Source organism: Nerophis lumbriciformis, linkage group LG17 (assembly GCF_033978685.3).
Source record: "Nerophis lumbriciformis linkage group LG17, RoL_Nlum_v2.1, whole genome shotgun sequence".
In the NCBI taxonomy this organism is placed as follows: Eukaryota; Metazoa; Chordata; class Actinopteri; order Syngnathiformes; family Syngnathidae; genus Nerophis; species Nerophis lumbriciformis.
Genome location: NC_084564.2, coordinates 8,792,501 through 8,818,810, shown reverse-complemented (window position 1 = coordinate 8,818,810; position 26,310 = coordinate 8,792,501). Strand labels below are relative to the sequence as shown.

Sequence of the window (26,310 nt, the reverse complement as noted above, 5' to 3'; positions counted from 1 at the left end):
CTACGAAATTATAAGTGAAATATTTATTTTCATTTTAAAATTGTAATGTAATATTTGATACATTATTACAAAACATGAAACTAATAGTTTGTTAATATTACAGATTATAACTACTTTCCAACCTAAATTCATACAAATGTAGCTAACATTACATTTTTAACATGATCAACATTGTTATTACAGATCTATACATAAGTCCAGCAGATATTTGAGTATTTATTTTTAGTTTAAGAAAATGTTTTAATATTTAATTTTTTTATTTTTTTATTTAATTGCTATGTCAGTTTAATAATAAAACCATGGTACAATGTTCCCATTTTCAATAATACGCTTTAAAAACAACAACCATATATTTTAGGATAAAAAACTGCCCACTTTGAGGTCAGAATTTAATAGAGAAAAAAAAGTGGTACCAGGTTTTTATTTAGAGAATTAAACAAAAAAAACAACAACTATAGAATTAACATTAAAAAAAAAAAAACTGGTTGCTCAGTTGCCATAATTTTACCTAAAAAAAAGTGGTACCGTTTTTCTATTTACAGTAATAAACCGCAAAAACAATCATAGATTTTACGATTAAAAAAAACTGTAAAACACAGTGGTACCATTTTTCCTTTATAGTTATATGCTGTAAAAACAACAATCATAGATTATACAATAAAACAAAATAGCAACCACAGAATTAACAATAAAAAAAACTGGTTGCTCTGTTGCCAGAATTATACCGTTAAAAAAAAGGTAGTACCATTTTCTGTATTTACGGTAATAAACCGCAAAAACAACAACAACCATAGATTTTACGACAAAAAAACTGCCCGCTTAGTCGCCAGAATTTTACCGTAAAAAACAGTGGTACCATTTTTTAATTTACATTTAGTTATGTGTTATAAAACAACAGCCATTCATTTTACGATAAAAAACTGGCTGCTCAGTTGCCAAAATGTTACCGAAAAAAAAGTGGCATCAGGTTTCTATCTAGTGTAATAGACTGCAAAAATAACAACAACTATAGAATTAACGATGAAAAACTGGTCGCTCAGTCACCAGAATTTTACCTAAAAAAAGTGGTACCGTTTTTCTATTTACAGTAATAAACCGCAAAAACGACCATAGATTTTACGATTTTAGAAAGAATGCGCGCTCAGTTGCCAGAATTTTACCCTAAAAAACAATGCTACCATTTTCCATTTAAAACAACCATTGATATTACGATAAAAAAAACTGGCTTCCAGAATTTTACATTTAAAAAAAGTGGTACTGGGTTTGTAACAAGAGTAACAGACCACAAAAATAACAACAACCAAAAAAAGTACCCAAAAAAAAGTGGTACCAGGTTTCTATTTAAAGTTATAGACTGTAAAAATACCAACAACTATAAACCGCAAAAAAAACAATTATAGATTTTACGATAAAAAAAACTGCGTGCTTAGTCACTAGAACTTTACTGTAAAAAACTGTGGCACCATTTTTCATTTACAGTTTTATGCTGTAAAACCAACCATAGATTTTACGATAAACTGGCTGCTCAGTTGCCAGAATTTTACCGTAAAAAGAAATGGTACCATTTTTGTATTTACAGTAACAAACCACAAAAACAACAACCATAGATTTTTACGATAAAAAAAGTGCCCTCTTAGTCGCCAGAATTTTACCGTGAAAAATAGTGGTACCAATTTTTCCATTTACAGTTATATGCTCTAAAAACAACTATTGATTTCATAAAAAATTGCTGCTTGGTCGCCAGAATTTTACCGAATAAAAAGTGGTACTGTATCTTGAGTAATAGACCCCAAAAATAACAACCACAGAATTAACGATTAAAAAAAAAAACTGCGCGTTTAGTAGCCAGAATTTTACCGCAAAAAAAAAAGGTGGTACCATTTTTCTATTTACAGTAATAAACCGCAAAAACAACAACAACCATAGATTGTACTAATAAAAAACTGACTGCTCAGTTGCCATAATTTTACCGTAAAAAACAGTGGTACTATTTTTAATTTACAGTTATATGCTGTAAAAACAACAACCATAGATTTTATGATCATTTAAAAAAAAACTGGCTGGTCAGTTGCCAAAATTTTACAGAAAATAAAAGTGGTACTGGGTTTGTATCTAGAGTAACAGACCACAAAAATAACAACAACCATAGAATTAACGATAAAAAAACGTCCCGCTTAGTCGCCAGAACTTTACTGTAAAAAACTGTGGCACCATTTTTCATTTACAGTTTTATGCTGTAAAACCAACCATAGATTTTACGATAAACTGGCTGCTCAGTTGCCAGAATTTTACCGCAAAATTTTTGTATTTACAGTAACAAACCGCAAAAACAACAACCATAGATTTTTACGATAAAAAAAGTGCCCTGTTAGTCGCCAGAATTTTACCGTGAAAAATAGTGGTACCAATTTTTCCATTTACAGTTATATGCTCTAAAAACAACTATTGATTTCATTAAAAATTGCTGCTTCGTCGCCAGAATTTTACCGAATAAAAAGTGGTACTGGGTTTGTATTTTGAGTAACAGACCCCAAAAATAACAACCACAGAATTAACGATAAAAAAAAAACTGCCCGTTTAGTAGCCAGAATTTTACCGCAAAAAAAAGGTGGTACCATTTTTCTATTTACAGTAATAAACCACAAAAACAACAACAACCATAGATTTTACTAATAAAAAACTGGCTGCTCAGTTGCCATAATTTTACCGTAAAAAACAGTGGTACTATTTTTCATTTACAGTTATATGCTATAAAACAGAGATTTTACGATAAAAAAAACTGAACAGAATTTTACCGCAAAAAAAAGGTGGTACCATTTTTCTATTTACAGTAATAATCCGTAAAAACAACTACATTAGCGTTTACGGTAAAAAAATGTCCGCTCAGTTGCCAGAATTTTACAGTAAAAAAAAAAACAATGGTACCAATTTTCCATTTACAGTAATATGCTGTAAAAAACATAAGTTATACGATAAAATTCTGGCGACTGAGCTGCCAGTGTACAGATGTTTTTTTTCAGGCAAAATATAACGATTATATGCAGTTATGATATTGACTTTTTACTCACTATTACAAGCGGCCCTCTGAGGGCAGCTATAACTGCCATGTGGCCCTCAATAAAACCAGTTCTACACACCTGGTCCAAGGGCTGTTTTCAGACTACTAAACACTCCAATCCAAATCCCCTGCAGTTTAGACAAGCCCAGACAGGGCCGAGGGATGATGCTGATGAAATCCCAGGCAATAAAGAAGGACGACTTTGATTGGACTGGTTTGGAGTCCATCTTTTTGAAGAACCTCCCAGCTTAGAGACGCCATCAAGGCTGAAAATAGCCGCTTTGATAATGGAGATCAATTGAAAGTCAATATGAGAAAAGGTCGTCCGACTTCTTGGGTTCTGCTCTCTCCTCATCCCCCAGACTTGGGGACGGCCGCCATGGCAACCGCAGTCCAGGCTGCAGAATGGGCCGGAGGTTTGCAAGCAAAAGTAAACAAACAAACTTTCCAGGACTCTCGTTTACCGAGCGCCACTTGACCTCCTCACAAAGTCGGGGGCAAGACACCAAAGCTAAAGGACTACTCTGCATTCAAAGGGAAGCAGGGCACGCTCCACACGGGCGGCAGAGAGAAAAGAACTGACTTTGAAGTGCGGATGGACAAATGATTAGGAACACATGGTCACCGATGAGCTATTTATTTACTGTGTTGTTTCTCTGGGGGTCATGGCAGCAGATGAAAACTGAAGGATAGTTCTCCTCCTTACCCGCAACATCTTCGTCTTACCACTGACACGCAGAGGTGGGACCAAGTCATTGTTTTGCAAGTCACAAGTAAGTCTCAAGTCTTTGCCCTCAAGTCCGAGTCAAGTCCCGAGTCAAGACAGGCAAGCCCCGAGTCAAGTCCAAAGTCAAGACTGGAAAGTCTCAAGTCAAGTCCTAAGTCCTGCATTTTGAGTTTCGAGTCCTTTCAAGTCCTTTTAACCACAGACTAATATATTAACACAGATTGTGTATGCTTTTCAAACGCTGTATTTATTTATTAAAACAAGTGCATTTTAAATTGCAGGAAAGAAAATTGTGCTGACATTGCACTTTATAATAGCACTATTAACCAGTCATTTTAAACATTAACTCATTCCTTTACAGAACAAACACATTGAAAAATAAAGTGCAAATGTACTTTTTTGTACAAAAGTGTTAACATTGAAAAAACATGACATATACGTGAACATAACAAAAAAGTTGTACTTTTTATATGTCAGGGCCCTATGCTGCATTGCATTTGCAAAAGACCAAATTAGCCAAGAGTCTGTCAGTCATTTGTGCACGATGGGGGCGTAGTATGATGCCACCATGGCTGAAAACTCGCTCCACTGGAGCACTGGAGGCAGGCACTGCCAAGACTCTCATGGCCACTCGGAACAGTGAAGGAAGAGTCTTCATGTTCAATGCCCAGAACAAAAGGGGGGAGAGAGTTGTTTTGGGTTGGTGCACTACTTGTAAGTGTATCTTGTGTTTTTTTATGTTGATTTAATTAAAAAAAGAAAAAAAAAAAAAAGAAATTATTTCTTGTGCGGCCCGATACCAATCGATCCACGGACCAGTACCGGGCCGCGGCCCGGTGGTTGGGGACCACTGAGGTAAACAACCAACAGTATGTCAGAAAGCTAGCTAAAACGGTACACATATTCATAATATAGTATACATTTTAACTGACCTTTATTTTACTATTTTTGTCTTTTTTTAGGTGGCTAAAATACGCGGTGCTGCTGACCGCCGTCTAACGTTACGTGTGATATATTGACTAACGTAACCCTGCTTAAAAAAAATCACTGAACAAAAAGTATGAATAAGGTAGTGAACTGCAACAGATTCCCGTGTTTGCAATAACGTTATAACGTTAGCAGTGAGTTTACAGCCTCACTGATTTAACTACACAGCAAATAAAAGTCACGTTACTTAGCCAATAAACGTTATCTTACATTCAAAACTTACCGTTCTTTGTGCAACTTCAAATGCCGGACGAAGTTGGAAGTTGTTGCCTCTCCATCAGTAATTTTCGAACCGCATGTGTTGCATACTGCAAACCGTTTTGTGTTGACCACCTCGTAATTTTTATACCCAAACGAAATTATTTTAGGTATCATTTTTTGTTCACTGGTGTGTGGTTTGGACATGTCTTCTTTGTTGGTTGTCCTGCAATTTGATTGGATGAATGCTGTGTGATGAAAACAAAGTAGATCTAATTTGATTGGCTGTTGTACTGAGAGCACACCAGCTGACACACGCAACTTAATAATAATAATAACTTTTTCATCTTTGGGTTTGGGGGAAAGTAGCAAGTCATGTCAAGTCATGTCAATTCAAAAGGCTCAAGTCCAAGTGAAGTCACAAGTCATTGATGTTAAAGTCTAAGTCGAGTTGCAAGTATTTTTACATTTTGTCAAGTCGAGTCTAAAGTCATCAAATTCATGACTCGAGTCTGACTCGAGTCCAAGTCATGTGACTCGAGTCCACACCTCTGCTGACACGCATCCCTCAAAACACCGCTACCTCATCACCACTAGCCGCTTTGTGGCGGTTATTATTCTTAGACAGATGGAAGCTATAAAAAAGTAAACATGTGCATTAGTTGCGTTAGCTCGCTTGTTTGACGTGTGATTTTAAATAAAACCAACATATATCAAACATGTATAATGTAAATTCTGTCTAATCATTTATAAAATGTAGTAAATTGTAGTGAATCTAGTCTGACATTGTAGTTTACTAGCTACAGCCACGTTAGCTAGCTCTTATGACGAGTTATTTTAAAATAAAATGACAATATTCTAAACATGGCTAATGTAAATTATGTAAGTAGATTAGCTGTCTAATCATTCATAAAATGTGGTAAATTGTAGTGAGGCTAGTCTGACATTGTAGTTTACTAGCTACAGCCGCGTTAGCTTGCTCCAAAGACAAGTTATTGTAAAATAAAACATCGACAATCTAAACATGGCTTGTGTAATTTATAAAAGTAGATTAGCTGTCTAATCATTCATAAAATGTAGTAAATTGTAGTGAAGCTCGTCTGACATCGTAGTTTACTAGCTGCAACCACGTTAGCTAGCTCCTATGACGAGTGATTGTAAAATAAAACGACAACATTCGAAGCATAACTAGTGTAAATTATGTTTAATCATCCATAAAATGTAGTCATTTGTAGTGAAGCTCGTCTGACATCGTAGTTTACTAGCTGCAGCCACGTTAGCTAGCTTTTATAACAAGTTATTTTAAAATAAAATATTGAACATGACTAATGAAAATTATGTCTAATCATTCATAAAATGTAGTAAATTGTAGTGAATCTAGTCTGACATTGTAGTTTACTAGCTACAGCCGCGTTAGCTAGCTCCTATGACAAGTTATTTATTTAAAAAAAAGACAAGATTCTAAGCATAACTAGTGTAATTTATGTTTAATCATTCATAAAATGTAGTAAATTGTAGTGAATCTAGTCTGACATTGTAGTTTACTAGCTACCGCCGCGTTAGCTAGCTCCTATGACAAGTTATTTATTTTAAAAAAAAGACAAGATTCTAAGCATAACTAGTGTAAATTATGTTTAATCATTCATAAAATGTAGTAAATTGTAGTGAAGCTAGTCTGATATCATAGTTTACTAGCTACAACCGCGTAAGCTAGCTCTTATAACAAGTTATTTTAAAATAAAACAGATTGAACATGGCTAATGTAAATTATGTCTAATCATTCAATAATTGTAGTAAATTGTAGTGAAGCTAGTCTGACATTGTAGTTTGTTAGCTAAAGCCGCGTTAGCTAGCTCCTATGATAAGCTTTTTTTTTTTTTAAAGACAACATTCTAAACGTAACTAGTGTAAATTATGTTTAATCATTCATAAAATTTAGTAAATCTTAGTGAAGCGAGTCTGATGTCGTAGTTTACTAGCTACAGCCCTGTTAGCTAGCTCTTATAACAAGTTATTGTAAAATAAAACATCGACATTCTTAACATAGCTTGTGTAAATTCTCTCTAAACATTCATAAAATGTAGTAAATTGTAGAGAAGCTAGTCTGACATTGTAGTTTACTAGCTAAAGCCGCGTTAGCTAGCTCCTATGACAAGCTATTTATTTTAAAAAGACGACATTCTAAACGTAACTAGTGTAAATTATGTTTAATCATTCATAAAATGTAGTAAATCGTAGTGAAGCGAGTCTGATATCGTAGTTTACTAGCTACGGCCCCGTTAGCTAGCTCTTATGACAAGTTATTGTAAAATAAAACATCGACATTCTTAACATGGCTTGTGTAAATTCTCTCTAAACATTCATAAAATGTAGTAAATTGTAGAGAAGCTAGTCTGACATTGTAGTTTATTGGCTAAAGCCGCGTTAGCTAGCTCCTATGATAAGCAATTTAAAAAAAAAAAAGACAACATTCTAAACGTAGCTAGTGTAAATTATGTTTAATCAATCATTTAATTAAATTATCCCCTCAACTCCCCCCAAAATGGATTAACTCGCTGGAATAAAAAAGACAATAAAACATACATCCATAAACGTGGACGCATGTGGAAAAGTGCAATATATTTATCTGTACAGTAACCTATTTATTTATTTATATATGCACCTTATTGCTTTTTTATCCTGCACTACCATGAGCTTATGTAACGAAATTGCGTTCTTATCTGTGCTGTAAAGTTCAAATTTGAATGACAATAAAAAAGAAGACTAAGTCTAATAAAAAGGAAGTCTAAGTCTATAAAATGTAGTAAATCGTAGTGAAGCGAGTCTGATACCGTAGTTTACTAGCTACAGCCCCGTTAGCTAGCTTTTATGACAAGTTATTTTAAAATAAAACATCGACATTCTAAACATAACTAGTGTAAATTCTCACTAATCCTTCATAAAATGTAGTCATTTGTAGTGAAGCTAGTCTGACATTGTAGTTTACTAGCTAAAGCCGCGTTAGCTAGCTCCTATGACAAGCTATTTTTTTTTTAAAAGACAACATTCTAAACGTAGCTAGTGTAAATTATGTTTAATCATTCATAAAATGTAGTAAATCGTAGTGAAGCGAGTCTGACATCGTAGTTTACTAGCTACAGCCCCGTTAGCTAGCTCTTATGACGAGTTATTCTAAAATAAACCGACAATATTCTAAACATGGCTTGTGTAAATTCTGTCTAATCATGCATAAAATGTAGTAAATTTTAGTGAAGTCACTTTCCTGCTAGTCTGACATCGTAGTTTACCAGCTACAGCTGCGTTAGCTAGCTTTATGACAAGTGATCTTAAAATAAAACAACATTTTAAACATGGCTGATGAGAATTATGAAAGTAGATTAGCCGTCTAATCATCTATAAAATGTAAATTGTAGTGAAGTCAGTTTGCTGCTAGTCTGACATCGTAGTTTACTAGCTACAGCTGCGTTAGCTAGCTTTATGACGAGTGATTTTTAAATTTAAACAACATTCTAAACATGGCTAATGTAAATTATGGAAGTAGAATAGCCATCTAATCATTTATGAAAGCTAGTAAGTTGTAGTAAAGTCAGTTTGCTGCTAGTCTGATGTCATAGTTTACTAGCGACAGCCGCGTTAGCTAACTTCATGATAAATGATTTTAAAATAAGACAACAACATTCTAAACATGGCTAATGTAAATTATGAAAGTACAAACCTCGTTTCCATATGAGTTGGGAAATTGTGTTAGATGTAAATATAAATGATTTGCAAATCCTTTTCAACCCATATTCAGTTGAATGCACTACAAAGACAAGACATTTGATGTTCAAACTCATAAACTTTTTTTTTTTTTTTGCAAATAATAATTAACTTAGAATTTCATGGTTGCAACACGTGCCAAAGTAGTTGGGAAAAGGCATGTTCACCACTGTGTTACATGGCCTTTCCTTTTAACAACACTCAGTAAACGATTGAGAACTGGGGAAACTAATTGTTGAAGCTTTGAAAGTGGAATTCTTTCCCATTCTTGTTTTATGTAGAGCTTCAGTCGTTCAACAGTCCGGGGTCTCCGCTGTCGTATTTTACGCTTCATAATGCGCCACGCATTTTCGATGGGAGACAGGTCTGGACTGCAGGCGGGCCAGGAAAGTACCCGCACTCTTTTTTTACGAAGCCACGCTGTTGTAACACGTGCTGAATGTGGCTTGGCATTGTCTTGCTGAAATAAGCGTCCATGAAAAAGACGGCGCTTAGATGGCAGCATATGTTGTTCCAAAACCTGTATGTACCTTTCAGCATTAATGGTGCTTTCACAGATGTGTAAGTTACCCATGTCTTGGGCACTAATGCAACCCCATACCATCACAGATGCTGGCTTTTCAACTTTGCGTCGATAACAGTCTGGATGGTTCGCTTTCCCTTTGGTCCGGATGACACGATGTCGAATATTTCCAAAAACAATTTGAAATGTGGACTCGTCAGACCACAGAACACTTTTCCACTTTGCATGAGTCCATCTTAGATGATTTCGGGCCCAGAGAAGCCGGCAGTGTTTCTGGATGTTGTTGATAAATGGCTTTTGCTTTGCATAGTAGAGCTTTAACTTGCACTTACAGATGTAGCGACCAACTGTAGTTACTGACAGTGGGTTTCTGAAGTGTTCCTGAGCCCATGTGGTGATATCCTTTAGAGATTGATTTCGGTTTTTGATACAGTGCCGTCTGAGGGATCGAAGGTCACGGTCATTCAATGTTGGTTTCCGGCCATGCCGCTTACGTGGAGTGATTTCTCCAGATTCTCTGAACCTTTTGATGATATTATGGACCGTAGATGTTGAAATCCCTAAATTTCTTGCAATTGCACTTTGAGAAATGTTGTTCTTAAACTGTTTGACTATTTGCTCACACAGTCGTGGACAAAGGGGTGTACCTCGCCCCATCCTTTCTTGTGAAAGACTGAGCATTTTTTGGGAAGCTGTTTTTATACCCAATCATGGCACCCACCTGTTCCCAATTAGCCTGCACACCTGTGGGATGTTCCAAATAAGTGTTTGATGAGCATTCCTCAACTTTATCAGTATTTATTGCCAACTTTCCCAACTTCTTTGTCACGTGTTGCTGGCATCAAATTCTAAAGTTAATGATTATTTGCAACAACAAAAAAAGGTTTATGAGTTTGAACATCAAATATGTTGTCTTTGTAGCATATTCAACTGAATATGGGTTGAAAATGATTTGCAAATCATTGTATTCCGTTTATATTTACATCTAACACAATTTCCCAACTCATATGGAAACGGGGTTTGTATATTAGCTGTCTAATCATCTATAAAATGTAAATTGTAGCGAAGTCAGTTTGCTGCTAGTCTGAGGTCGTAGTTTACTAGCCGCGTTAGGCTAGGCTAGGATAAGACAGACTTTTATTCATTAAACAACAAGAAAAGTATGTAGTTGCAGTGCAGATTTGTACATACAGTAATAAAAGTAAAACAAGTCATAAATAATACATATTGCGCACTAACGATTGCAGCTTGTATCAATAAATAATTAAAAATGTCACTTTATAGCTACAGCCGCGTTAGCTAGCTTGTAGGTGGAGGCGTTAAATACCTGGTAAAACTACTTTATTACTGCTCAAATCAATAATGCTTGTAATCAAAGTAGAATCCAATCAGTCAAGAAATCACAGAATGTTTTTCTTCTTCTCCTGAGCCGTGAGTTAGTTTGATTGCACGCCTGGCACTTGAAAGAGAATATTGTTAAATATTCATTTAGAATACATTTGCAGCTCCTTCCCGTGGCAAACTCCATCATGTTACGTAACGTTTGCACGCCTGTTGGCGTCTCCTGCCAGGATTTACGTCCTGTCACTAATTTCTCCTGAGGCGCTGCGCTCAAAGTTGAAATTGGGGAAGGAGAAGCGGGCGACTCGTCACACATGGAAATCCCTGAGACAGCTTTGATCTTCAGCTGACTTGACGTGAGCTTGTTTTTTTTTTTAAACATGTACTTAAATGCATGCATCTGTTCTCCGCTTCTTCATCCTTCTTCTTCTACACCATAATGTCCCCTAAGGGCCACACACTAAAAAATAAAATCATGGGGGGGGGCATTTTAATATTTTTCGTTTTCCAAGCCAATACATAACCTTTAGGGATTCCCTCAATTTTGGTGAACGTTAAATGTCCCGGGGACCCAAAAGGGTCCCAGGCATTAAAGTGTAAAGTTGTTTTTTTACTTTCAACGCTTAAATATTTATGTTTTAACTTGCCATGAAGTTTTAATCATTATAGGTTTTGCCAAAACCCATTTTTTAAATAGAATAAACACAAAATATGCAAAAAATGTTCAAAGTGGAATATTTGGTGTGAAGTAATTGCAGCCTTAAATAAGCAAATAATTCAAAACAACAATGATGTTGTTTTATTATTGTTTGTTTGAGCAATGACAGTTTAAAAAAATCCCATTAAAGGTCCTGGGGACCCAAAATGGTCTCTGTCATTAAAGTGTTAAAAATAAGTCATTGTTTTTACTTTTAACACTTAAATATCAATATATCAACTTAAGATATATCCATTGACATAATGTTTTTAAAAAAAATGTATACTTATGCACTTTTTGTCAAAACCCTATTTAATAGAAAAAATACTCTGGTGTCACGACTTGATCTTGGTAGTTTGCTTTTCCGGGATGCAACGGAAAGTTGGCACGGGCGAGACGGGAATTAAGGTACATTTTTTTATTGAAACACTAGAACTAACTATAAATACAAAAAAAAGGATCAAACAAAAAGCGCGCACAGTGGCGGAGAATAAACTATGAACAATTAAACAAAAACATTAACTGTGGCTTGATAAACAAAAACTTACTTGGCATGGAACCGGCATGAAAAAAGAGTTAGAGGCATGAACAGAGCATAAATGTGTTGTGAGGTCGTCAGAAAGACAAACTGAAAAACACTGAACTTAAATACTACAGACATGATTAACGAAACAGGTGCGTGACTCAAGACGTGAAACAGGTGCGTGACGTGACAGGTGAAAACTAATGGTTGCTATGGTGACCAGACAAGGGAGTGAAAAGACAGAAACTAAACAAAACATGACTTAAAACAAAACATGATAATACAGACATGACATCAGGGGATAATGTGGTGTAGAAGAAGAAGGATGAAGAAGCGGAGAACAGATGCATGCATTTAAGTACATGTTTAAAAAAATACAAAATATTTTCCCCAAAAAAATGTTTCTAATTGGAATATTTGATGTGAATGTTGGTGAACGTTAAACATCCCGGGGACCCAAAAGGGTCCCAGGCATTAAAGTGTTAAAAATAACTTTTTCCTTTTTTTTTTTTTCTTTTTTTTTTACTTTCAATGCTTAAATATTTATGTTTTAACTTGCCATGAAGTTTTAATCATTATAGGTTTTGACAAAACCCAATTTTTTAATAGAATAAACACAAAATATGCAATATTTTCCCCCAAAAATTGTCCAAAGTGGAATATTTGGTGTGAAGTAATTGCAGCCTTAAATAAGCAAATAATTCAAAACAACAATTATGTCATTTTATTATAGTTTTTGTTTTTTTTAGCAATGACAGTTTAAAAAAAAAAAAAATCACATTAAATGTCCTGGGGACCCAAAATGGTCTCAGTCATTAAAGTGTTAAAAATAAGTAATTATTTTTACTTTTAACACTTAAATATCAATATATCAACTTAAGATATATCCATTGACATAGTGTTCACATTTTTTTTTATATTTATGCACTTTTTGTCAAAACTCTATTTAATAGAAAAAATACAAAATATTTTCCCCCAAAAAAAAATTCTAAGTGGAATATTTGATGTGAATGTTGGTGAACGTTAAACGTCCCGGGAACCCAAAAGGGTCCCAGGCATTAAAGTGTTAAAAATAACTTTTTACTTTTTGTTTATTTTCAATGCTAAAATATTTATGTTTTAACTTGCCATTAAGTTTTAATCATTATAGGTTTTGACAAAACCCAATTTTTTAATAGAATAAACACAAAATATGCAATATTTTCCCCCAAAAAATGTTCAAAGTTGAATATTTGGTGTGAAGTAATTGCAGCCTTAATAAGAAAATAATTCAAAACAACAATGATGTCATGTTATTATTGTTTTTTTGAGCAATGACAGTTTATTAAAAAAATCACATTAAAGGTCCTGGGCACCCAAAATGGTCTCTGTCATTAAAGTGTTAAAAATAAGTCATTGTTTTTACTTTTAACACTTAAATATCAATATATCAACTTAAGATATATCCATTGACATAGTGTTGATTTTTTTTTTTTATGTTTTATGCACTTTTTGTCAAAACCCTATTAATAGAAAAAAGACAAAATATGCAATATTTTCCCCCAAAAAAAATTTCTAAGTGGAATATTTGATGTGAATGTTGGTGAACGTTAAACATCCCGGGGACCCAAAAGGGTCCCAGGCATAAAAATTACTTTTTACTTTTTTTACTTTCAATGCTTAAATATTTATGTATCAACTTTAGATCTGTTGCCATGAAGTTTTAATTGTTATAGGTTTTTTGGCCTTTTTGCCAAACAATATGCAATATTTTCCCCAAAAAATGTTCAAAGTGGAATATTTGGTGTGAAGTAATTGCAGCCTTAAATAAGCAAATAATTCAAAACAACAATTATGTCATTTTATTATTGGTTTTTTTTAAAGCAATGACAGTTTAAAAAAAACATCCTATTAAAGGTCCTGGGGACCCAAAATGGTCTCAGTCATTAAAGTGTTAAAAATAAGTCATTGTTTTTACTTTTAACACTTAAACATCAATATATCAACTTAAGATATATCCATTGACATAGTGTTGAATTTTTTTTTTATGTTTTATGCACTTTTTGTCAAAACCCTATTAATAGAAAAAAGACAAAATATGCAATATTTTCCCCCAAAAAAAATTTATAAGTGGAATATTTGATGTGAATGTTGGTGAACGTTAAACATCCCGGGGACCCAAAAGGGTCCCAGGCATAAAAATTACTTTTTACTTTTTTTACTTTCAATGCTTAAATATTTATGTATCAACTTTAGATCTGTTGCCATGAAGTTTTAATTGTTATAGGTTTTTTGGCCTTTTTGCCAAACAATATGCAATATTTCCCCCAAAAAATGTTCAAAGTGGAATATTTGGTGTGAAGTAATTGCAGCCTTTTAATAAGCAAATAACTCAAAACAACAATGATGTCGTTTTATTATTGTTTGTTTGAGCAATGACAGTTTAAAAAAAAATCACATTAAAGGTCCTGGGGATCTAAAATGGTCTCTGTCATTAAAGTGTTCAAAATAAGTCATTGTTTTTACTTTTAACACTTAAATATCAATATATCAACTTAAGATGTATCCATTGACATAGTGTTTACATTTTTTTATGTTTTATGCACTTTTTGTCAAAACCCTATTTAATAGAAAAAATACAAAATATTTTCCCCAAAAAATTTTCAGAGTGGAATATTTGTTGTGAAGTAATTGCAGCCTTAAATAAGCAAATAATTCAAAACAATTATGATGTCATTTTATTGTTGTTTTTTGAGCAATGACAGTTTAAAAAATAAAGATAAAATTAAAGGTCCTGGGGGACGCAAAATGGTCTCAGTCATTAAAGTGTTAAAAATAAGTCTTTTTTTTACTTTTAACACTTAAATATCAATATATCAACTTAAGATAAATAAAAAGTATATAATTTGTTTTATTCTTTTCCAACTAAATGTACAGTATTTGTTCTATTTTGACAGTAAAAATACATATATTCCATGCAATGACATATCTTAAAACGTTAATATTATCTAACAATGCACCAACTATTACACTATCATATATTTCAAACTATTTAGTTGAAATATAAATAATACATAGTTATCCATCAAATTGTTGACTGTAAAAATTACAATAAAAATAAATAAAAATTATAACATTTTTTTAAATGATTTTCCAACTAAATGTAAATGGTAAATGGGTTATACTTGTATAGCGCTTTTCTACCTTCAAGGTACTCAAAGCGCTTTGACAGTATTTCCACATTCACCCATTCACACACACATTCACACACTGATGGCGGGAGCTGCCATGCAAGGCGCTAACCAGCAGCCATCAGGAGCAAGGGGTGAAGTGTCTTGCCCAAGGACACAACGGACGTGACTAGGATGGTAGAAGGTGGGGATTGAACCCCAGTAACCAGCAACCATCCGATTGCTGGCACGACCACTCTACCAACTTCGCCACGCCGTCCCAAATGTACAGTATTTATTCTATTTTAACGGAAAAATACATATTTTTAATGCAATTGCATATCTTAAAACGTTAATATTATCTATTAATGCAACAAATATTACACTATCATGTATTTCAAACTATTTAGTTGAAATAATAATAATAAACAGTTATCCATCAAAATGTCGACTATAAAAATGACAATAAAAATAAATAAAAATTATTTTAAAAAATTTATGATTTTCCAACTAAATGTACAGTATTTATTCTATTTTAACGGAAAAATACATATTTTTCATGCAATTGCATATCTTAAAACGTTAATATTATCTATTAATGCAACAAATATTACACTATCATATACTTCAAACTATTTAGTTGAAATAATAATAATAAACAGTTATCCATCAAATTGTCGACTATAAAAAGGACAATAAAAGTAAAAGTAACAGTAAAAACTGCCATCTCAGTTGCCGGAATTGTATTTTCATTTTTTCTAATGTTTTTCTATCTACAGTAATATGCTGTAAAAAAAACAACAACATAGATTTTATGATAAAAATTGTGGCAACTGAGCTGCCAGTTTTTACTGCAAAATGAATATGTGTAAAAATATATATAATAATTAAATACATAGGCAGTTGTATAATAATATCCCGATACGTTAACATTCATAAATGATTCAGGGTTACAAGCGGCCATAACTGCTCTCCAGCTGGACGTCCCTGTTTTAAAGTATGGATAGGATTCTGAGGCACAGAAGGGACCTCCTGCTTTGCCCCAAAGTCTGATGTCCATGGTTTTGTCTCAAGGCCTTTCCTGCCTGGCGTCCAAGCCCTGCTGCCCTCACCTCCCCCGGGAGCACACGACACATGTCAGGACGTGGCTGTAGGCGAACGCGATAAAAGCTCCTAATCTTCTCGCAAAGGCATGTTTTGCAGGACGTTTGGACTTATTTGTGTGTCTGTGAAAACTCATCAATGCGCCAATTCTTCGGACTGCAGTTAGTGGCTTCTGGTGCCGTTGTGAGAAAGTGACAGCTTGTGTGCGATGGCAAGGTCTTTCTCTCTTTTTTTTTTTTAAACAGAGAAAATAAGATGGTGTACACGCAGAAGCTGCACTTGAACGCATCTCCCAGGGGGCCAAGAGAGCTCCTGAGGCTTTGCTTCTCGCTCATTACTGCAAAACTTTTTGGCATTAATGAAGAAATAGTGACTATCTCGACTGCTGATCATCTTTCTGAACCATTCTTCCACACACACACACACATATATATATATATATATATATATATATATATATATATATATATATATATATATATATATATATATATATATATATATATATATATATATATATATATATATATACACATATAGATATATACAGTATATATATGTATATATATATATATACACATATAGATATATACAGTATATATATGTATATATATATATATACACATATAGATATATACAGTATATATATGTATATATATATACACATACATACATACATACATACATACATACATACATACATACATACATACATATATATATATATGTATATATATATATATATATATATATATATATATATATATATATATATATATATATATATATATATATATATATATATATATATATATATACCAGGGTTGTACGGTATATTGTAACGCAATACTAATGTATTAAAAACGGTACTATACTGCTTCTGAAAAATACCGCTAAATTTTTCCCCCCGGACATTGCTGGTAAAACGAGCAGGCGCGTAAATTAGGCAGCGCACACACACAGAGCGCTTACAAGCACACACAGTGTGTAAATAGAAAAGGGAGAACGGATGCATTTTGGCTTCGAAACTAGCGAAGTTGAAGCTATAAACACTGAAGCGCCGCCCTGCCAGAGGTGCTTAGCTCTTGCTCTTGTTAGCCGTTAGCTGGCTAGCCATCCACAGTCGGTAGTGTTTTTAGCTACTTCTAAATCACTAGTCCTCGCCTCCATGGCGACAAATAAAGTACGTTTCTTACAAGTATCATCCATGCAGGACGAGGAATAGCTAAACATGCTTCACTACACACAGTAGGAGGATACAATAGATCACCGCTAACAGCAAGCTAGCACTCCTCAATGTAAACAAATGGGTAGGTTTACACAGACATCAACTGTAACAATACCAAGTACAAGAGCCGTATATAGTCAATACAATGATTACATCAATATTTTTTATTATTACAAAATCTTTTGGGTTCTTTTTGGTTTATAAACCTGGGAAATACATCCCTGGTAAATTGGTAGTTTGATTGTCCAAGGTGAGTGGAGTGTGTGGATGGTGGAATGGTTCCAATCGGATGAGAAATGCTAGATATGCAGTAGATTGTATAATGCACATTCATTGTCAATAGGGAGAAAATTCCGGGAATTTTGGGAAAGGGAAAACATGTTTTGCGTTCGATGTATCGGAAGAGTAGTGTGTGTGGATGGTTGAAAGGTCGGAATCGGGTTTAAAAGTGGCGCAACATTTTGAGAATATATACCGCATTGTACAACTATGAATATGTCCATTCGTTTGAATGGGAATTTCCTGGAAATGTGGGTATTTCGGGAAAACTGGAAATCTTTGAAAATATCGATACAAGCACAATTGTCCTAGATGGTAGGAATGGGTTGGTGTTGTATTTTTGGAATCGGTTGAAAAATGTTGACGTAGTAACGGTTTAAATTGAGAATGGGTATTTCGGAATTTCTGGAATTTAGGGAAAACAGTAAATTTGTACGGAAAAAAAATACGAGGGTTTGTTGTCCCAACTTAGAGGAATGTTTTGAACGTGGAATGGTCAAAAGCGGTTGAAAAATGTGGACTGTGAAAACTTCCCAGGAAGAGGTGAAAATAGGGCTTTGGAAAAACCGGGAATTCCTGGAATTTTTTTTTACTTTTTAAAATGGTAGTTCGATTGTTCAAGGTGTCGATGGTTGAACGGTTCCAATCGGGTGAGGAATGTGGGAGTTGTGCATGTTTGAAAATTGGCCCATTCATTTTCAAAGGGCAAAATGTCCTGGAAAACTGGGAAATCTGGAAATTCCGGGATATTTTTTTATTTTGGGGGGGGGGTCACGATTCCTGGTCGAGCCGAACGTTTTGATGCTCGAACGGTTCCGATCGGATGAAAACTGTGGGCCATGGAGCGTGCAAGTTGATGTATTTGTGTAGACTCTTATATGTGTGAATGTTGGACACTCACACATATAGAAGTCTACACCAAAAATCATCTATTTATCATCATTATTATTATTATTATTATTGTGTGAATGTTGGACACACACATATAAGAGTCTACACCAAAAATCATTTATTTATTGTTGTTATTATTATTATTATTATTGTTATTATTGTGTGAATGTTGGACACTCACACATACAAGAGTCTACACCAAAAACCATCTATTTATTATTGTTATAATTATAATTATTATTATTATTGTGTGAATGTTGGACACTCACACATGTAAGTGTCTACACTAAAAATAATCTATTTATTATTGTTATTATTATTATTATTGTGTGAATGTTGGACACTCACACATAAGTGTCTACACTAAAAATAATCTATTTATTATTGTTATTATTATTATTATTATTATTGTGTGTATGTTGGACACTCAAACATATAAGAGTCTACACCAAAAATCATCTATTTATTATTGTTATTATTATTACTATTATTATTATTATATGTGTGAATGTTGGACACTCACACATAAGAGTCTACACCAAAAATCATTTATTTATTATTATTATTAATATCATTATTATTATTGTGTGAATGTTGGACACTCACACATATAAGAGTCTACACCAAAAATCATCTATTTATTATTGTTATTGTTATTATTATTATTATTATTATTTTTGTGTGAATGTTGGACACTCACACATATAAGAGTCTACACCAAAATTCATCTATTTATTATTATTATTATTATTATTGTGTGAATGTTTGACGCACATATAAAAGTCTACACCAAAAATCATCTATTTATTATTATTATTATTATTATTATTATTGTGTGAAAGGTTGATTGGCAACACTAAATTGGCCCTAGTGTGTGAATGTGAGTGTGAATGTTGTCTATCTGTGTTGGCCCTGCGATGAGGTGGCGACTTGTCCAGGGTGTACCCCGCCTTCCGCCCAATTGTAGCTGAGATAGGCTCCAGCGCCCCCCGCGGCCCCAAAGGGAATAAGCGGTAGAAAATGGATGGATGGATGGATTATTGTGTGAATGTTGGACACTCACACATAAGAGTATAAACCAAAAATCATATATTTATTATTATTATTATTGTGTGAATGTTGGACACTCACACATAAGAGTCTAAGCCAAAAATCATATATTTATTATTCTTATTATTGTGTGAATGTTGGACACTCACACATAAGAGTCTAAACCATAAATCATATATTTATTATTATTATTATTGTGTGAAAGTTGGACACTCACACATAAGAGTCTAAACCAAAAATCATATATTTATTATTATTATTATTGTGTGAATGTTGGACACTCACACATATAAGAGTCTACATGTTGATCATGCTTCTTCTTCTTGGTCCTTTGTAAACATTTTGAGTTTGAACATTTTCCTAAAGTGGATCATATTAGTACATTGTTCATTAATCCATTCCACAATTGAATCCCACATACTGATATGCTAAAGGTTTTAGTGTTGAATACAAATGCTTGAAGTTGCATTTTTCTTCTTTTGTTGAGAAGAATAGTTGTACGTTCTTGGCTCGCAGGTTATAGTTTGAGCTGTTTGCAAATCCACTATGTCGTAGAATTTCAATATATTTGGGGTTTGAATGTTCTCAATATCCGACATGATGTATTATTCCAACTGATCTTTTTCTCTAGGTTTACATTTTCACACTTTGCATTATTTTCTTACACTTTATGAAGCATTTCTTACATATTCCTTATTTTCGCACCTTCATTTCAAGAGCTTATTGTTATGTATTGAATGTGATTTTACTATTTTGTTGACATTGTTTTCCATGCTTGTGTTATAATCAGAGGAAGGTTGAAATAAAAATGCTTACATTTCATATATTTTTTTCTCCCGGTCCCTATTTTCCATAGCTCACAAAAGACAATGGACCGATATCAAACACCTGTATCGTGACAAGGGTTTCATCACTAACCTGCCCCGTCCTCTCGCTCCGCAGGCCTCCTCATCGGCTCCGGCTGTGCGCTGTACCCGCTGGGCTGGGACAGCGAGGAAGTGCAGCAGACGTGCAGCAACAACTCCGACCAGTTTCAGCTCGGTGAGAACTACAACCCACAAAAGCGAGAAATTATCAATTTCTTCCCTGAATCAAAGCAAACCATGTCAGGTCTGAGCACATTTAACAACACCGCGATAATAATAATAATAATAACTGTAAATATTTTGGTCACAGTAAACGTGACATGAAATGTTCATATCGCTACATCCCTAATCACATGTAACTCAAACATTATTAGACCCATTTATTTATACATGTATTTTTGCTAATATGAAATACAATTTCTCTGCGGGGGTCGACAATGTGCGGCTCTATAGTGGCTTTCTGGAGCTTTTTCAAAAATGTATGAAAATGAAAAAAGATGAGGAAAAAATATATATATTTAGTTTGAATATGGTTTGTGTAGGAGGACAAACATGACACAAACCTTCCTAATTGTTAGAACTGTTTATATGAAACATGCTTCACTGATGAGCGCATTTGGTGCTACTAATTTCGGAAGTCCTTGAACGCACCGTAGTTTGTTTACATGTACAACTTTCCTTGATGCTGCCACAGAAAGATGTGTTTTATGCCACGCCTTCTTTGTCTCTATTTGTCCATCAAATATTTTATACTGTGCTTGAATACAAAAAGGTGAGCTTTGTTGATGTTATTGACTTGTGTGGCGTGGTAATCAGACATGTTTGGTCACTGCATGACTGCAAGCTAATCGATGCTAACATGCTATTTATGCTAGCTGTATGTACATAATGCATTGTATTTTAGGTAGAGATGTCCGATAATATCGTACTGCCGATTTAAAATGTAATATCGGAAATTATCGGTATCGGTTTCAAAAAGTAAAATGTATGACTTTTTAAAACGCCGCTGTGTACACGGAATTAGGGAGAAGTACAGAGCGCCAATAAACCTTAAAGGCACTGCCTTTGCGTGCCGGCCCAGTCACATATCTGTGGCTTTTCACACACACAAGTGAATGCAAGCATACTTGCTCAACAGCCATACAGATCACACTGAGGGTGGCCGTATAAACAACTTTAACACTGCTACAAATATGTGCCACACTGTGACCCCACACCAAACAAGAATGACAAACACATTTCGGGAGAACATCTGCACCGTAACACAACACAAACACAACAGAACAAATTCCCAGAACCCCTTGCAGCACCAACTCTTCCGGAACACTACAATATACACCCCCCGATATCCTCTACCCCCTATCCCCCCCACCTCAACCCAGCGCCCCCCCACCCCCACCCCCAACCCCGCCCACCTCATGCTCTCTCAGGGAGAGCATGTCCCAAATTCTAAGCTGCTGTTTTGAGGCATGTTAAAAAAAATAATGCACTTTGTGACTTCAATAATAAATATGGCAGTGCCATGTTGGCATTTTTTTCCATAACTTGAGTTGATTTATTCTGGAAAACCTTGTTACATTGTTTAATGCACCCAGCGGGGCATCACAACAAAATTAGGCATAATAATGTGTTAATTCCACGACTGTATATATCGGTATCGGTTGATATCGGAATTGGTAATGAAGAGTTGGACAATATCCGAATATCGGCAAAAAAGCCATTATCGGACATCTCTAATTTTAGGTATATTTGAAATCATTTTTTTTTGTAGTTTCCGTTTCCTTCAACTTGAACACACACATCTTTACCTTTGGCCATTCTAAGCCAGTAATTTCCAGGAGTTATCTCATTCTCTGAAAAGCCTTTATTTTAGTAATGTTTTCCAATGTTGTAAAAATGTATAGAATAAATAATACGTTTCAACATTTCTGTCAACAAAGATTTGCGTCAGCCTGCGACACTCATTTTGATAGTAGGCTAATATAGCTAATATAGACACTTACATCATGTGTTGCCTTCATTATAACACTTATATAGGCTTTACATTTTGTTACTGCTCCAGACAGATTTTTTGGGGAGATTTTTGGTCCAGTATGGCTCTTTCAACATTTTAGGTTGCCGACCTCTGCCTTAATGTAAGGAAACTGGGAGTGAAAACAATTTTGTGTCGCATAACTGTCAAACTCATTTTAGCTCAGGGGCCACATGGAGGAAAATATACTCCCAAGTGGGCCGGACTGGTGAAATCATGGCATGATAACCTAAAAATAAAGAATACTTCAGATTGCTTTGTTTAAAAAATAGACCAAGCACATTCTGAAAATGTACACCTTTTTTTTTTTACACTTACATGTTACGGTTAATAGTATTCTATCTTCATTTGTCGTTATTTATATTTCTGAATTAACAATGTGATAATGATAATCAGTCAAATAGGTGGAATTGAGTCTGGCAGAATTTTAAAATGCTCCCATTGGTGTTCATTTTTAATCTATCAGAATATAAAATGAATAATAATAATTTAAAAAAATTAATTACAGGATGTTTTAATGTCATTTACTCATTTTCCTTAACAGATGTGCAAACATCATGTTTATTCTGCACATATGTAGCATCATCTACAACAAAACTGGGGGATTTGGACTCATTTCATGAATCACACATGAAGTTAGGAGGGGATGCATATTATTTCAGCATATTTATGTGCACGCAGAAAATGTGTCCCCAGTCATAAGTACAACAAGAATGTACATATCATCAAAAGCATTGATTTGGGTATAAATGTCACAGGTTAAATTAGCATGAACATCTTTGACAATCAAGGTGTGAACGTAACTGTCAGGTTCAAACACTGATGACATCTATTAAACAAGACAAGAAGCAAGGAATTAAACAGAGACAGAATTAAATTTGGCTCAAAGAGGAGAAACGCGTACACCTGTACGCTTGTACAGTGTTCCACGGTCTGACGAAAGATTGTACGCCTCCTCTTTTATTTGGACTTTCCCTGATTATATGGCAACAGCTGTTTCTAAGGGAGGGGGGGTCATAAACAGCCATCGCCTTTGATTACAAAACAGTTCAAAGAAAAGGTCGGTTCAAAGAAAAGGTCGTAAAACAGTTCAAAGAAGAGGTGCCTGGAGCTTGGGCAGGTCCTGCTTTCTCTCCGCTTTGTAGTTCTCGGGTCAAGACTAAATCTTTCTGTGGATTACAATGCATCAAAGAAACAGAACACCTCCTGTCTCCTCCCATCGTACACAGTGGAGTTTTACAAGCTTTCTTCTTGGTAGGATCAAAGACAGCTTTTGTCCTCTTGCAGGGCGAGCTGAACTCAATGTAACACAAAGTTTTGTGATAACTTAGATAGAATTATTCTGACAGTAACTATCCACATTTGGTGTACCATCACTATATAGTGTCCAAACACGGAAATGTTGCCTCTATTTTAACATGGCACATAGCTCCGCCCCCTCTGAAGTCATGCGTGCTGTCACAGCAGGAGATACAAATAATTGCTATTGCGACACCCAGTGGATACATTTAGAACAGCAATTTCTTTCATTAAACAATTTCAGCTCATTTTTGTACTAAGCAAACTGTTGGGGTGGTATGTTTGACACCGCTGCTGCAGCGTCTTCAGACTGCCAGGGGAGATGTTAAATCTTGATATTTGATCAAAAAGCAACTCTGGCAGCTGATCATTTTTAGACATGTTCTAAGTTGCTTTTTCTTTTCTTTTTTTTAAGTATAAACAAATGTGAGAAAAAGAGCCAGATGGTGTTTCTGAGTCAGACGACAGCTGCTTCACTAAGTGTGTCTTACCAAACAGTGTTTGAATTCATTTCAATATATGCATATTTATACATATAAATATAAATATATACGCATATATATATATATATATATATATATATATATATATATATATATATACACACATATGCATATATATGCACATACATACAAATGCATATATATGTATATATATATATATATATATATATATATATATATATACACAAATATACATATGCATATACCAATGCATATATATATACTGTATATATATATGCATATACATACATATATACACACATATATATACACACATATACATCATAAACACACATATATACACATATATATATATATATATATATATATATACATATATATATATATATATATATATATATATATATATATATACATACATACATACATACATACATATATATACACAAATATATATATATATATATATATATATAGATATATATATATATCAATATAATATCAATATAATATAAATATCAATATAATATAAATATCAATATAATATATTATATATATATATATAAGCCTCTAAAAATATTTGTGTACGTACATATTATATTAATATAATGGATATATAATTAATATAGTTGGATATTAGGAGTATGTGAATGTTCCTACCTTGTACTTATGTGACGACCTCCTTAAAGTTTTGTAATCAATCAGAAATATCAAGCAACTAAAATGAGCCAAACGTGGATAAGTAGGGAGAGACTGTTTTGCATTTTTCCCATCGTGTTTGGGCGTTTTTCATGATGTCGGCAAAGTTCAGTGAGCAGGTTGTATTATGTGTGACCATGTGTGTTGGTTTATCTGCGCCATGAGTTGGGAAGGTGGTTCGGATTGTGTCATACAAGTAAATGCTATGCTGCATACACCTCAACGCACAATTCATTGTCATTGACCTGATTTACTCTTGCGGCAATCAGATTGGCATATATTCAAAATAAAAATGTAAAAACCCTGACAGCCAGATTCCTTAATAACAAACTCATGAGGTCTCGCAAGCCAAACTGAAGACAGACAATATAGTTTGTGCACACTATTTTTAGGCTGGCTTTAGCAACAGGTGTCTTTGTAGACTTTTAAAACACAGTCAGATTAATGCTGGTTGATGAGGTTTTGATGTGTTGAAGCACAATAGTTTTTCCCTCCTCACGGAATGTGTGCGGAACACGCAAAATGTCTTCCCTCTGAAAACAGTGAAGAAGCCACGATGTTTACATTCAGCTCAGGGGAAGTTGACACTGTCAAAAATAGTCAGTCTTACAGTAAATAACAGTGATACCGTTTTTCAATTCACAGTCATTTGGTGTAAAAACTACAGTAGTTTTTACAGTAAAATTCCAATGACTGAGCTACCAGTTTTTAACCGTAAAATCTACAGATAAGGTTGCAACTTGGGATGGGTACCGTTCACATTAAACCGATACAATACTAATTGACAACAGTACCAAATTTTGAATGTCTCACTAAATAGTAATTGTTTTTAACCTCTAAAGGCCTTAGTGGCCACATACGTGGACAGCACCTTTTAGCTCTTATTTCCAAAATTGTGTGCATTACTGGATTGGGGTCTTATGCCGACATATGGACACTTATACTGCCATCTGGTGGTGTCAGAAGAGTATAACATACAATGGAATTTGGGGAAAAAAAGTGTAAAAATTTAAATTAGCATGTCACTACACATGAAGTACACGTTTGTGTACTTATGGACTAAGTACATCATATCAAAAGATGATTTTTAGTTTTTATTCTATTTAGGGTCCAATAAGCCCAAATAGCAAAGAGAAATACCAAAAAAAAGCATGTGAACAAACAGCTTGGGCCTTAAGAGGTTAATAATAAAATCTAATTTTTATTGCTATTCCTAAATGAGCTAATTATGACAAGTGCTGCCCAGTTTTATTATCACATTTCTGAGTATCATTCGCAGGTATGACATTAAGTTGCAATTAAAGTTGCAAATCCAAGACGTTAGATGGAAGTAGTATATAGTTTGTGTTTTTGTTGTGCCCTAAAGAGTGTTAATACTGTAAGTATTGTGCGTGTTAAGCACCAGCTGTTTGCTTTTAACATGCATCTTAGTTCTA

The 26,310-nt window shown here is 34.1% G+C and overlaps 2 protein-coding genes across 3 annotated transcripts in view; one reads left to right on the top strand and one right to left on the bottom strand.

The window, feature by feature from the left end:
• The window catches only part of cog6 (component of oligomeric golgi complex 6), a 231,261-nt gene that overhangs the window by 182,036 nt on the left and 22,915 nt on the right, over positions 1 to 26,310 (bottom strand). For both annotated transcript variants that reach the window (XM_061972384.1, XM_061972383.1), the window contains exon 3: positions 20,433 to 20,562. The gene's annotated coding sequence lies outside the window, so the exon portion shown is untranslated. The remainder of the gene's footprint in view (positions 1 to 20,432; positions 20,563 to 26,310) is intronic.
• The window catches only part of LOC133614437 (LHFPL tetraspan subfamily member 6 protein), a 154,336-nt gene that overhangs the window by 122,811 nt on the left and 5,215 nt on the right, over positions 1 to 26,310 (top strand). Inside the window, exon 3 of the mRNA XM_061972387.2 lies at positions 20,457 to 20,555. Coding sequence (XP_061828371.1) covers positions 20,457 to 20,555 — 99 coding nt within the window. The remainder of the gene's footprint in view (positions 1 to 20,456; positions 20,556 to 26,310) is intronic.